Genomic DNA, 15392 nt, shown 5'->3' with positions numbered 1-15392 from the left:
GGTTTTACCACGTTGGCCAGGCTGGTCTCTAACTCCTGACCTTAGGTGATCCACCCTCCTTGGCCTCCCAAAGTGCTGTGATTATAGGCGTGAGCCACCACGCCCAGCCATTTTTATTTTGAAATAATTTTAGATTCACATGTATTTGTAAGAAATAATAGAAATCATCCCCTTTATGCTTTACCCTTTTCTCCCAGCAATACCATCTTACAAAACTATAGTAAATTAACACAACCAGGATATTGACATTGATACAATACACAGATATAACTGAGATATCCCCAGTTTTACTTATAATCATCTGTGGGTGTATCTGTATTTCTTTCTGTGCAAATTTCTTCCACGAATAGGTTTGATTCTCACCACCACAGTCAAGACATAGAACATTTCCATCACCACCACACTCAAGACATAGAACATTTCCATCACCACCAGGCTGCCTCATCTTTGATAACCACCCCCACCTCTCTCAGGTCACCCTTTTCTTCCCCATTGACTGTTCCCTAACCCCTGACAAACACTGGCCTCTATAATTTTGTCACTTTAAGAGTGTAATATAAAGGGAATCTTATGGCATGTAGGTTTTTTTTTTTTTTTTTTTTCAGTCAGTATGATTCCCTAAAGACTTATACAGGTTGTTGTGTGTATCAGTTGTTCCTCTTTTTTTTCTGATAATCTTCCATGGTTTGGATATACAATAGTTGTTTTTAACCATTTACCAATTGAAGGCCATTATTTTCCCCCTCCCCACTCTTTGGTATTAGGACTAAACTGCTCTGAACATTCCTATACTGGTTTTTGGATAATTAAATATAAGTTTTCATTTCTCTGTCACGAATGTCAAGAGCACAATTGCTGGGTCTTATGGTACTAGCATGTTTAGTTTTATAAGAAACTGCCAAACATTTTTCCAGTAAGGCTTTACATGTATGGGTGATCCAGTTTCTCCATATTTATATTTCTTATCTTTCTTTTTTCTCTTCTTTCCTTTTTTTTTTTTTTTTAATTGAGACAGAGTCTCACTCTGTCATCCAGGCTGGAGTGCAGTGGTGTGATCCCGGCTTACTGCAACCTCCACCTCCCAGGTTCAAGCAGTTCTCTTGCCTCAGCCTTCTAAGTAGCTGGGATTACAGGCACCCACCACCACGCCCGGCGAATATTCGTATTTTTGGTAGAAACGGGATTTCACCATGTTGGCTAGGCTGGTCTTGAACCCCTGACCTCAGGGGATCCGCCCACCTTGGCCTCCCAAAGTGTTGGGATTACAGGTGGAGCCACTGCTACCGGCCTATATTTCTGGTCTTTCTATCAGTCTTCCTTCCTGATGCTCCAGGATTTCTTTCATCATACCCTTTCTGTTTTAGCATTTTCTTCCCTCCCTCCCTCCCTTCCCTTCCCTCCCCTCCCCTCCCTCCCTCCTTTCCTTCCTTCCTTCCTTCCTTCCTTCCTTCCTTCCTTCCTTCCTTCCTTCCTTCCTTCTTTCCTCTCTCTCTTTCGTTCTTTCATTCTTTCTTTTGTCTCACTGTGTCATCCAGGCTGGAGTGCAGTGGTGCAATCATGGCTCATTGCAGCCTCCACCTCCCGGGCTCAGGTGACCCTCCCTCAGCCTCCTGACTCAGCTAGGACTACAGGTACTTGCTATCACTCCTGGCTAATTTTTAAATTTTTTTTGTAGAGGTGGAGTCTCATGTTATCCAGGCTGGTCTCGAACTTCTGGGCTCAGGCAATCCACTTGTCTCCGCCTCCCAAAGTATTGGGATTGTAGGCATGAGCCACTGCGCCAGGCCTGGAGATTTCCCTTTTACCTTTTATATGGATAAGTTGGCTAGGGACAGATTTTTTTAGTTTTCTTTTGTTTGAGAAATGTCTTTACCTTTTTTCCAGAAGAATAGTTTTACCTCATGTAGAATTTATGATTGAGCATTCTTTTTTTTTCAATAGCTGAGAAAATTATACGTATTGAAATGCCAGGAACAACAGAAACCAATGTGGAAAATAACTCTCAGACAGTGTGTTACCCAGCTTTATTGGGAAATACGAGTGCCCCAAATCCAGCCTTTTCAAATCTTCCCATCACTTCTAATTTTGGTGAGTTTGGAATAATGGATATCACAAGCAGCCCTCTCATCTAGATTCATCAACATTCTTAATATTAATTCTTAGTGATAGCTTTTTACAAATTAAACTTTTCATATTGAGGTAGTTCAGAAATCATACACAGGTATAAAGAAATAAGACAGAAAAATCCTGACTACCCTTTACCTAATTTCCCCCAATAATTATATTTAGCAAAAATACAACAGAAATATTACAACCAGCATATTCACATTTATACAAGCCACAGATCTTATAGAGATGTCCCATTTTACTTGTATTTATTTGTGTGTGTGTGTGTTTAGTACTATGCAGCTTTATTCCACCAGTAGGTTTGTGTGCCCACCACCACAGTCAAGGTAGAGATCATTTCCATCAGCATGAGGCGCTGTTGGGTTACCTTTGATAAACACACCAACTCTCTCAGGTCACCCTTCCCTAACACTCCATGACCCATCCCTAACACCTGGCTTCCACTGATCTCTTCTCTATCTCTATAATTTTATCTCTTTCAATTGTTGTATGAGTGGAATCATATTTGGAATTGGATTTTTTTTTCACTCAGCTTAGAGACTCATCCAGGTCGTTTTTTCTATTAATAGTTTATTCCTATTGCTGAATAGTATTGCATATCTGGATATACTATGTTTTGTTCAACCATTCACCTGCTGAGGGACGTCTGGTGGGTTGTGTTTTTATTTTATTTTTATTTTTTGTCTATTGGGTGTAAAGCTGCTATGAATCGTCATGTCCACATTTTTGTATAAATGTAAGTTTTCATTTCTCAGTAGTTTCTTTCTTTCTATTGATGAATGGTTCCTTCCTTTCCATGGTACAGATAGGAACAGTTTTTTTTTTTTTTTTTAAACCATTCGCCTATTGAAGGACATCTGGTTTTTTCTTTCAATTTTTGGATAATACAAGTAAGGCCACTTTGAACATTCATGTACTGTGTACTGGGTAAATATAAGTTTTCATTTCTCTGTCATGAATGCCAAGAGAACAGTTGCTGAGTCTTATGGTACTAGCATGTTTAGTTTTATAAGAAACTGCCAAACAGTTTCCTAGAGAGGCTGTACTATTGTTTATTTCCAACAGCAGTGTATGAGTGATCCAGTTTCTCCACATCTGTATTTCTGATCTTTCCATCATTCTTTCTTCCTTCCTGATACTCCAAGATTTCTTCTCTTGTAGTATCTTTTCTGTTTGAAGGTTTTCGTATAGCCATTGTTTAAGGGTAAATCTGCGAGGGACAAATTCCTTTAATTTTCCGTTTTGTGAGGATGTTTTTATTTTCCTTTCTTTCCTGAGGGACAATTTCACCCAGTATAAAATTCATAGTTGAGAGTTCTTTTCTTTCAGTACTTGAAAGAGTTACAGAAATGCCAGAAACAGCAGGAACTAACGTAAAAAACAATACTCAGACAGTGAATTACCCAACTTCATCAGGAAGGAGCCGTAGCCAAGGTAACGCCTCTTTATTGCTCTCCATTCCTCCCAAGTTTGGTGAGTTTGAAATGATACATGTTATTAGTAGCACTGTCTAATCTACATCCATTAACATCCTTAATGTAAAACTAGTGGTAGGTTTTTTTAAACTAAACTTTTAATTTTGTGGTCATTTAAGATTTACAGGTAGTTGTAAGAAATAATGCAGAGAAATACCCCTTCCACTTTACCTATTCCTCCCAACAATAACATCTTGCAAAACTGTAACAGAATATCACAACCAGAATATTGACATCGATATTATCCACACGTCTTATTGAGATCTCCCACTTAATTGTATTAATTTGTTAGTGTGCATTTAGTTCTACCTAGTTTTGTCACGAGTAGGTTTGATTCCCATCGCCATGATCAAGATATACATTTCCATGATTACCAAGATGTCTCATTTTACTCTTTTTCTTTTCTTTTTTTTTTTGTGAGACAGAGTCTCAAAAATCTCTGTCTGTCACCCAGGCTGGAGTGCAGTGGCGCAGTCTTGGCTCACAGCAACCTCTGCCTCCTGGGTTCAAGCGATTCTCGTGCCTCAGCCTCCCAAGTAGGTGGGATTACAGGCATGTGCCACCATGCCGAGCTAATTTTTGTATTTTTTGGTAGAAACGGGGTTTCACTGTGTTGGGCAGGCTGGTCTTGAATTCCTGGCCTGAAGTGATGTGCCCGCTTCAGCCTCCCAAAGTGCTGGGATTACAGGCATGAGCCACTGTACCCAACTCTGGCTGTTTTTGTTTTTTTTTTTAATTTTGGAGTTTTTGTAGAGATGGGGTTTCACCATGTTGGCCAGGCTGGCCTCCAACTCCTGGCACCAAGTGATCCACCTGCCTTGGCCTCCTAAAGTGCTTGGATTACAGGTGTGAGCCACTACGCCCGGCCCATCTTGCTCTTGTATAACCACACCTGCCTCAGCACATAATTCCCTGAACATTCATCTGACTGACTGGATGTATGAGTGGTCCTTAATTTTTATTGTGGATACTATTCCATGGTATGGATGTTTCACAGTTGGCTTATTCATTCACCGATTGGAAGATATCTTGGCTGTTTCTAGTTTTTGGCTATTACAAGTAAAGTTGCGATGACCACTGGTGTACAGATTTTTGTATAAACATAAGTTTTGATTTCTCTTGGATAAATGTCCAAGAGTGCAAAGGCTTGGTTGTATAGTAATTGCATGTTTAGTGTTATAAGAAACTGCCAAGTGGTATTCCAGAGAGACTGTATCATTTTACATTCTCGCCAATTATGTATGAATGATCCGGTTTCTCCACATGCATATTTCTTCTGCTTTCATTGTGTTTTCTTCCTTTTTGCTGCCCCAAGATTTGCTTTTTCATCATTCTTTTCTGTTTGATGATTTTCCTTTAGCCATTCTTTAAGTGTTTGTCAGCTAGTGACAAATACTTCAGTTTTCCCTCATGTGAGAATGTCTTTATCTTCTCTATATTTGAAGGATACTTTTGCTTGATATAGAATTCATGATTGAGATTTATTGTCTTTCAATATTTGAAATATTTTATTTATAGAAACATTGGGAAAAGCACGAACCAGCTCAGGAAAGAGGTCTGCGAAAACAAATTACCGACCTTTATTAGAAAACAACAGTCACCAGAATGTTTCCTCTTTATTTCACAGCGTCCCTTGCAATTTTGGTGAGTTTGAAATGGTACTTGCTATGTGTAGCACTATTTAATCTAGATTCATTAGCATCTATAGTGCAAGATATTGGTAGCTTTTTCCAATTATAGTTTTTATTTTCAGAAAAATTTAGCTACACATGCAGTTATAATAAATAATACAGAGAAATCTGTGTTTCCGTTACCACTTTTCCCCAACAGTAACATCTTACAAAACTATAAGAAATTATCACAAACAGGATGTTGACGTGATACCTTCTACAGATATTAATTGAGATATCCCCAGTTTTACTTGTATTTATTTATGTGCGTGTGTATGTGTGTGTTTTAGTTCAATTTTTATCATATGTTTAGGTTCATGTATCCTCTACCACAGGCAAGCCCCCAAATGGTTCCTTCTTTTTTACTGCTGAGTACTATTCCAAGGTGTAGATGTACCATGGTTTGTTTATCTTTTCAGGCATTGAAAGACATCTAGGTTGTTTCCTGGTTTTGGCTATTAGAAGTAAAGCTGCTATGAACATTCATATACCATATAGGTTTTGTGTGAACACAAGTTTTCATTTCTCTGAGATACTGCCCAAGAGTGCTGTTGCTGGGTCCTATGGTAATGGTATGTTTAGTTTTATAAAATACTGCCAAGTTGTTTTCCAGAGTGTCTGTACCATTTTCTACCCCCACCAGCAACGTGTGAGTGACCTAGTTTCTCCACGCCCATATTTCTGCTCTTTCTGTTGTTCTTTCTTCATTCCTGATGCTGCAGGATTCCTTCCTTCATCATATCCTTTCAGTTTGAAGATCTCCTTTAGTTGTTCTTTAAGGGTAAGTCAGCCAGTGACCGCTTTTTAATGTTTTTCTTTGTCTGAGAATGTCTTTATTTTTCTTTTATTCCTGAAGGATAGTTTCACCTGATATAAAAAACATGGTGGAGATTTCTTGTCTTTCAGCACTACAAAATGTTTTACATATTGAAATGTTGTTCAAAACAGAATCTGGCCCACAAATGAGTTCTGGGACAATGAGTTACTCAACTGTAATGAAAAATAACTGTGACCAAGATGATGCTTCAGCATCTGCCTGCCTCACTCCCAATTTTGGTGAGTTTGAAATGATATATGTTACAAGTAGCACTCTTTAATCTAGATTGAAAGAATACAGAGAGATCTTGTGTACCTTTACCCAGTTTTCCCCACTAGTACTATTTTACAAAAATATAGTAAAATATCACAACTAGGATTTTGACGTTGACGCAATCACCAGATCTATTCAGATGTCCTCTGCTTTTCATGTATTCATTTGTGTGACTGTGTGTGTGTGTGTGTGTGTGTGTGAGAGAGAGAGAGAGAGAGAGTATATTCAGTTGTCTGGAATTTTATGACATCTACGTTCAGTCATAAATAAACCTAACTGTATCTAGTCATGATACAGACTGTCCCATGACTTCCAGGAACTCTCTTACTGACTTTTTATAACCATATCTACTCCTTCATGTCATTCCCTCCCTGGCCTCATCTCTATCCCATACAACTACTAGTATGTTCTCCCTTTTTATAATTTTGTCATTGTAAGAATGGACTGATATACCATTGGACTGATAAATGGACTGATACACCATTTAACCTTTTGAGATTGCTTTTTTTCCACATAGCATAATTCCCTGGAGATTCATACAAGTTTTTGTGTATACCAGAAATTCCTTCCTGTTTATTGCTGAGTACTATTTCATGGTATCGATTTATCATGGTTTGTCACCCACTGAAGAACATCTAGATTGTTGTTTTTGGCTATTACAAGTAAAGCAGCTATGACAACCAGACTACGGGTTTTTGTGTGAACATAACGTTTTTCATTTTTCTGTGATAAATGCCGAAGAGTGCAATTAACTGCTGGGTGGTATATTAATTGCATGTATAGTTTTATAAGAAACCGTCAACTATTTCCAGAGTGGCTGTGCCATTTTACATTCCCATCAGCAGTGTATGAGTGATTCAGTTTCTCTGCATTCTTACCAGCATTTGGTATGTTCGCTTTTTTTTTTTTTGAGATGGAGTCTTGGTCTGTCACCCAGGCTGGAGTGCAGTGGTGCAATCTTGGCTCACTGCAACCTCTGTCTCCTGGGTTCAAGTGATTCTCCTGCCTCAGCCTCCCGAGTAGCTGGGACTACAGGCATGTGCCACCATGCTCGGCTAATTTTTTGTATTTTTTTAGTAGAGACGGGGTTTCACCATGTTAGCCAGGTTGGTCTCGATCTCCTGACCTCATGATCTGCCCACCGCTTAGCCATTCTGATAGGTATATGGTAATATTTCATTGAGGGTTTAATATGCATTGGCCTTTCGAAATGATGTATGGCTCTTCATGTGCTAATTTTCTATCTGCATGTCCTCTTCTTTCAAATATCTATTCTTGTCTTATAGTAATGTTTGCTTTTTTTATGCTTACATTTTGAGAGTTACTTAATTGAAATGATCATACAATTTTTGTCCTTCATTCTGTTCATATGACGTATCACATTGATTGATTTGTGTATGTTGAACTATCCTTGAATCCCTGGGGTAAATCCCACTTGGTCATGATGAATGATCGTTTTGAGACAGTCTCTGTCACTCAGACTGTAGTGCAGTGGCATGATCATGGCTCACTGCTGCCTCGACCCCCTCAGGCTCAAATGATCCTCCCAACTCAGCCTCCCAAGTAGCTGGGACTACAGGGATGGACAACCATGCCTGGCTAATTTTAAAATTTTTTTTGTAGAGACAAAGTCTTGCTATATTGCCCAGGCTAGTCTCAATCTCCTGGGCTCAAGCAGTCTTCCCGCCTCGGCCTCCCAAAGTACTAGGATTGCAGGCATGAGACCCCATGGCCATCCATGAATGATTTTTTTTTTTTTTTTTTTTGAGACGGAGTCTCTTTCTGTCGCCCAGGCTGGAGTGCGGTGTCACAATCTTGGTCCACTGCAACCTCTGCCTGCCAGGTTCAGGTAATTCTTCTACCTCAGCCTCCTGAGTAGCTGGGACTACAGGCATGCGCCACCATGCCTGGCCAATTTTCTGTATTTTTAGTAGAGAAGGGGTTTCACCATGCTGGCCAGGCTGGTCTCGAACTCCTGACCTCGTAATCCACCCGCCTCGGCCTCCCAAAGTGCTGGGATTACAGGTGTGAGCCACTGCACCCGGCTGATCTTTTTAATGTATTGTTGAATTCTGTTTCCTAGTGTTTTGTTGAGGGTTTTTGCATCAGTATTTATCAGAGATATTGGCCTGTGGTTTTCTTTTTTTGATGTGTCTTTGTCTAGCTTTGGTATCAGGGTAATACTGACCTTGTATAATGAATTTTGAAGTATTCCTTCCTCTTCTATTTTTGGGAATAGTTTGAGTAGGATTGCTATTAATTCTTTAAATATTTGGTAGAATTCAGCAGTGAAGCCATTGGGTCTTGAGCTTTTCTTTACTGGGAGAATTCTATTATGGCTTCAATCTCATTACTTGTTATTTATCTGTTCAGGTTTTGGATTCCTTCATGGTTCAAACTTGGTAGGTGTTATGTGTCTAGGAATTTATACATTTCCTCTAGATTTTCCAGTTTGTTGGCATGCAGTTGCTCATGGTAGCCACTAATGATCCCTTTGAATTTCTGTGGTATCAGTTGTAATGTCTCCTTTTTAATCTCTGGTTTTATTTATTTGGATTTTGTCTCTTTTTCTTTTTCTTTTTTTTATTATACTTTAAGTTCTAGGGTACATGTGCACAACCAACAGACACATGAAAAAATGCTCATCATCACTGTCTCTTTTTCTTAGTCTGGCTTAAAGGTTTGCCAATTTTATCTGTCTTTTCAGAAAAGCAACCTTTTCTTTCATTTCGTCTTTTGTATTGCTTTCTTCATTTTAAATTCTTTTGCTTCTGCTCTGATCTTTATTATTATTTTCTTCTACTAATTCTGGGTATGGTTTGCTCTTCCTTCCCTAGTTCTTTAAGATACATCATTAGGTTATTTATTTGAAGTTTTTCTTCTTTTTTGATGTAGGCACTTATAGCTGTAAATTTCTCTCTTACTACTGCTTTTGCTCTATCCCATAGGTTTTGGTATGTTGTGTTTCCATTACCATTTGTTTCAAGATTTTTTTCTCAATTTCCCTCTTAATTTCTTCATTGACCATTCATTTACCATTGTGCACTGATCATTTAAGAACATATTATTTAATTTTCATGTATAGTTTCCCAAACTCCTCATTACTAATTTCTGGCTTTATTCCATTGTAGTCAGAGAAGATGCTTGAAATTGAATAATTTTCAATTCTTTTGAATATTTTCATACTTATTTTGTGACTTAACATATGGTCAATCCTTGAGAATGATTCATGTGCTGAGGAGAAATATTAATAGGTATTTGCAGAACAGCTGCAGAATATACATTTAATATATCTGTGAAATGTTCATATCTATTAGATCCATTTGGTCTATAGTACAGATTAAATCTGATCTTTCTTTGTTAATATTCTGTCTGAATGATCTGTCCAATGCTGAAAGTGAGGTGTTGAAGTCTCTGGCTATTAGTATTGTGGCCTCTCTCTTTAGCTCTAATAATATTTGCTTTATATATGTGGGTGCACCAGTGTTGGGTGCATAGAGATTTACAATTGTTATATCCTTTTGCTGAATTGACCCCTTAATCATTATGTAATGGTCTCCTTTGTCTCTTCTTGCAGTTTTTTGTCTTGAAATCTATTTTGTTTGATATAAGTACAGCTACTCCTACTCTTTTTTGGTTTCCATTGGCATGGAGTATCTTTTTCCATCCCTTTATTTTCAGCGTATCTTTACAGGTGAAGTGTGCTTCTTGTACACAACAGATCATTGTTTCTTGCTTTTTTATCTATTCAGCCACTCTATCTTTTGATTGGAGAGTTTAGTCCATTTACATTCAATTTTTTTTATTGGTAAGTTGGGACTTTTTCCTGCCATTTTATTATTTGTTCTCTGGTTGTTTTTCGGTCTTCTCTTCCTTCCTTCTTTCCTTCCTTCCTGTCTTCCTTTTAGTGAAGGTAATTTTTTCTGGTGGTATGATTTAATTTCTTGTTTTATTTTTTGTGTGTCCATTGTATCTTTTTTTTTTTTTTTCCAGACAGGGTCTTGCTCTGTTGCCCAGGCGGGAGTGCAGTGGTACGATCTTGGCTCACTGTACCCTTGACTTCCCAGGCTCAAGTGATCTTCCCACCTCAGCCTCCAAAGTAGCTTGGACTGCAGGCACGTGCCCCCATACCCAGATAACTTTTTGTATTTTTTGTAGTGATAGGGTTTTGCCATGTTTCCCAGGCTGAACTTTTCTTGAACTCCTAGGCTCAAGTGATCCTCCCACCTCGGCCTCCCAAAGTGCTGGAATTACAGGCATAGACCACCATGCCCAGCCCTATTGTATGTTGTTTGCTTTGAGGTTACCATGAGGTTTGCAAATACTGTCTTATAACCCATTATTTTAAACTAGTGACAACTTAACACTGATTGCACAAACCAACCAACAAGCAAAAAGAAAACTAATGAAAACTCTACACTTTAACTTAATTTCCCTTTTTAACTTTTTGTTTTCTCTTTATGTCTTATTGTACTATGTCTTTTTGAATTTTTTATTTTATTTATTTATTTATTTATTTCCGACTGAGTTTCCCTCTTTTCACCCAGGCTGGAGTGCAATGGCACGATCTCGGCTCACTGCAACCTCTGCCTCCTGGGTTCAAGCAATTCTCCTGCCCCAGCCTCCTGAGTAGCAGGGATTACTGGCACCCGCCACCATGCCTGGCTACTTTTTGTATTTTTAGTAGAGTCGGGGTTTCACCATGTTGGCCAGGCTGGTCTCAAACTCCTGACCTCAGGTGATCTGCCCGCCTCGGCCTCCCAAAGTGCTGGGATTACAGGTGTCAACCACTGCACCCTGCCTGTACTGTCTATGTCATGAAAAGTTGTTGTAGTTATTATTTTTGATTGGGTCATCATTTAGTCTTTCTACTTAAGAGTATTTTACACAGCACAATGACAGTGTTATAATACTCTGTGTGTTGTTATTGCCAATAAGTTTTATACCTTCGGATGATTTATTATTGGTAATTAATGTCTTTTTCTTTCAGATTGAAGAACTCTCTTTAGCATTTCTTACAGATAGGCCTAGTGTTGATGAAATCTGTCAGCTTTTGTTTGTCTGGGAAAGTCTTTATTTCTCCTTCATGTTTGAAGGATATTTTCACCAGATATGCTATTCTAGGATAAAATTTTTTTCCTTCAGCACTTTAAATATGTCATGGAACTCTCTCCTGGCCTGTAAGATTTCCACTGAAAAGTCTGCTGCCCGTCGTATTGGAGGTCTTTGTATGTTGTTTGTTTCTTTTCTCTTACTGCTTTTAGGATCCTTTTGTAATCCTTGCCCTTTGAGAGTTTGATTATTAAATGTCTTGAGGTAGTCTTCTTCAGGTGAAATCTGCTTGGTGTTCTATAACCTTGTACTTGGATATTCTTTCTCTAAGTTTGGAAAGTTGTTTGTTATTATTATTATTATTTTTGAGACAGAGTCTTGCTGTGTCACCTAGGCTGGAGTGCAGTGGCGTGATCTCAGCTCACTGCAACCTCCACCTCCTGGGTTCAAGTGATTCTCATGCCTCAGCCTCCTAAGTAGTTGGGATTATAGGCACGTGCCACCATGCCCGGCTAATTTTTTGTATTTTTAGTAGAAACGTGGTTTTGTCATGTTGCCCAGGCTGGTCTTGAACTCCTGAGCTCAGGCAGTCTGCCTGCCCTGGCCTCCCAAAGTGTTAGGATTGCAGGCATGAGCCACTGCGCCCAGCCAATCTTTTTGAATACACTTTCTACCCCATCTTTCTCTTGATGTCCTCTTTAAGGCCAATAACTCTTAGGTTTGCCTTTTTAAGGCTGTTTTCTAGATCTTGTAGACATGCTTCATTCTTTTTTTTGTCTTTTTTGTATTTTCAAATAGCTTGTCTTCAAGCTCACTAATTCTTTCTTCTGCTTTATCAGTTCTGCTATTAAGAGACCCTGATGCATTCTTCAGTATGTCAACCGCATTTTTCAACTCCAGAATTTCTGCTTGATACTTTTTATTTCAATCTCTTTGTTAAATTTGTCTGATAGAATTATGAATTCCTTCTTTGTGCTATCTTGAATTTCTTTGAGTTTCCTCAAAACAACTATTTTGAAATCGGTGTTGGAAAGGTCAGATATCTCTGTTTCTCTGGGATTGGTCCCTGGTGCCTTATTTCATTCGTTTGGTGAGGTCATGTTTTCCTGGATGGAGCTGATGCTTGTTGATGTTCGTCTGTCTGGGCATTGAAGAGTTAGATATTTACTGTTGTCTTTGCTGTCTGGGCTTACTTGTGCCATCCTTCTTGGAAAGGCTTTCCAGGTATTTGAAGGGACTTGGATGTTGTGATCTAAGTTTTTGGTCACTGAAGCCATATCTGCACCAGGGGACACCCCAAGCCCAGTAATGCAGTGGCTCTTGAAGACTTGTAGAGGTGCCGCCTTGGTGATCTTGGTTAAGATGCAGAAGAATTCTCTGGATTACCAGGCAGAGACTCTTGTTCTTTTTTTGAGATGGAGTCTCACTCTGTTGCCCAGGCTGGAATGCAGTGGTGTGATCTCAGCTCACTGCAATCTCCACCTCCCGGGCTCAAGCGATTCTCCTGCCTCAGCCTCCCAAGTAGCTGAGATTACAGGTGTGCATCACCATGCCCGGCTAATTTTTGTAATTTTAGTAGAGATGGGGTTTCACCATGTTGGCCAGGCTGGTCTCGAACTCCTGACCTCAGGTGATCTGCCCGCCTCAGCCTCCCAAAGTGCTGGGATTACAGGAATGAGCCACTGCGCCTGGCCTCTTCCCTTACGTTCTCCCAAACAAAGGAGTCTCTCTCTATGGTGAGCTGCCTGGAGCTGGGGGAGGGGTGACACAAACACCCCTGTGGCCACCACCACTGGGACTGTGCTGGGTCAGACCTGAAGCCAGCAGAACCCTGAGTCTTGCCCAAGGCTCACTGTAACCACTACCTGGCTATAGCGTGTGCTTGCTCAAGGCCTTCAGCCTCTACAATCAGTAGGTGGTGAAGCCAGCCAGGCTTGTGTCCTTCCCTTCAGTGCAGTGAGTTCTCCCCAGCCCTGGGCAGGTCCAGAGATGCCAATCAGAAACCAGGGCCTGGAGCTGGAGACCTCAGAATCTACCTGGTGCTCTGTTCTACTGTGGCTGAGCTGGCACCCAAGCCACAAGACAAAGTCCTTCCCACTCTTCCCTCCCGTTTCTATAAGCAGAGAAGTCTCTCCTTGTGGCCACCACTGCCACAGGCCCACAAGGGGTACCGCCAGGCCACCGCTGCTCTTCACTCAGCTTACGGTGAATGCTGCCAGGCCTGGGACTCACTCTTCAGGGCAGTGGGCTCCCCTCTGGCCCAGGGCAGGCCCAGAAATGCCATCTAAGAGCCAAGGCCTGGAATCAGGGACCCCAAGAGCCCACTTGGTACCCTACCCCACTGTGGCCGAGCTGGGACCTAAGCTGATTTTGGATTTCTTATTAAGGTGCTTTTTTGTGTAGACAGTTGTTAAATTTGGTGTTCTTGAGAACAATCAGTGGAGGCTTCTATTTAGCCATCTTGCTCCCAAGCTGTGTCCTGTGTATTTTAAAATTTCCTTGGAGACTTCTTTTTGACATGTGGATTATTTAGGAGTTTGCTGTTTAATTTCCAAGTGTTTATAGATTTTTCTCTTGTCTCTTATTGATTTCTAGTTTGGTTCCACTGTGGTCTGAAAATATACTCTATATGATTTCAATTCTTTTATATTTATTGAGGTTTTTTCCTTTGGCTCAGGATGTGGTCTGTCTTCGTGAATGGTCTATAGGCATTTGAAAAAAAAATGTGTATTCTGCTTTTATTAGATGGAATGTTCTATAATGAAAATCATGTTGGTTGGTTGTGTGTTACTCAGGTCTTCTCTGTCCTTGCTGATGTTCTGTCTGGTTGTTCTTTTTTTTTTTTTTTTTTTTTTTTTTGAGACAGAGTCTCGCTCTGTCACCCAGGCTGGAGTGCAGTGGTGTGATCTTGGCTCACTGCAACCCCTGCCTCCTGGGTTCAAGTGATTCTTGGGCCTCAGCCTCCCGAGTAGCTGGAGCTATAGGCGTGTGCTACCATGCCTGGCTAATTTTTGTATTTTTAGTAGAGATGGGATTTCACCATGTTGGCCAGGCTGGTCTCTAATTCCTGACCTCCAGGTGATCTGCCCATCTCAGCCTCCCAAAGTGCTGGGATTACAGCCATGAGCCCCCCGTGCCCCGCCTCTGTAAGGTTGTTCTGTCAGTTGCTGAGAGGTGGGTATTGAGGTCCTCAATATAATTGTGGGTTCGTCTATTTTGCCTTTCTACTCTTTCAGTTTTTGCTTTATATATTTTTAGACACTTTTGATTGGTGTGAACATATTGAGGATCATTATATTTTCCTGGGGGTTAACCCTTTTATTGTTATGTAGTGTTCTTATTTGTCTCTGGTAACTTTCTTTGCTCTGAAGTCTGTTTATTTTATCTGATATCAATATAGCCACTCTGCTTTCTTTTTTTTTGGATTAATATTTGCATGGTGCATTAGTCCATTTTCATACTGCTATAAAGAAGTACCTGAGACTGGGAAATTTATGAAGAAAAGATGTTTAATTGACTCAGAGTTCCACAGCCTTAACTGGAAGCATGACTGGGAGATCTCAGGAAACTTAAAGTCATGGCAGAAGGTGAAGGGGAAGCAAGCACCTTCTTCACATGGTGGCAGGAGAGACCAAAGGGGGAAGTGCCACACACTTTTAAACCATCAGATCTCGTGAGAACTCACTCACTCTCATGAGACCAGCAAGGGGGAAATCTGCACACATTATCCAGTCACCTCCCACCAGGCCCCTCCTCCAATTTGACATGAAGTTTAGGCAGGGATACAAATCCAAACCATATCACATGGTATATATTTTTCATTCTTTTACTTTTAACCTACTTATGTTACTGAATTTGTAGAGTTTCTAATAAAGAGCATATAGTTGGGTCTTGTTTTTCTTTTCATTTACACTACCTGGCAATCAAGGGTCTTGTTTTTTATCTACTTGGTCAATTGCTGCCACTTAATTGGTATGT

The 15392-nt window shown here is 40.0% G+C and overlaps 1 protein-coding gene across 1 annotated transcript in view; it reads left to right on the top strand.

The window, feature by feature from the left end:
- The window catches only part of BEND2 (BEN domain containing 2), a 56728-nt gene that overhangs the window by 23136 nt on the left and 18200 nt on the right, over positions 1–15392 (top strand). The window contains 2 exon segments of the mRNA XM_003261112.2: positions 1942–2088; positions 6221–6328. Coding sequence (XP_003261160.2) covers positions 1942–2088; positions 6221–6328 — 255 coding nt within the window.

This window comes from Nomascus leucogenys, chromosome X (assembly GCF_006542625.1).
Source record: "Nomascus leucogenys isolate Asia chromosome X, Asia_NLE_v1, whole genome shotgun sequence".
Lineage (NCBI taxonomy): Eukaryota > Metazoa > Chordata > Mammalia > Primates > Hylobatidae > Nomascus > Nomascus leucogenys.
This window is presented reverse-complemented; position numbering and strand designations above follow the sequence as displayed.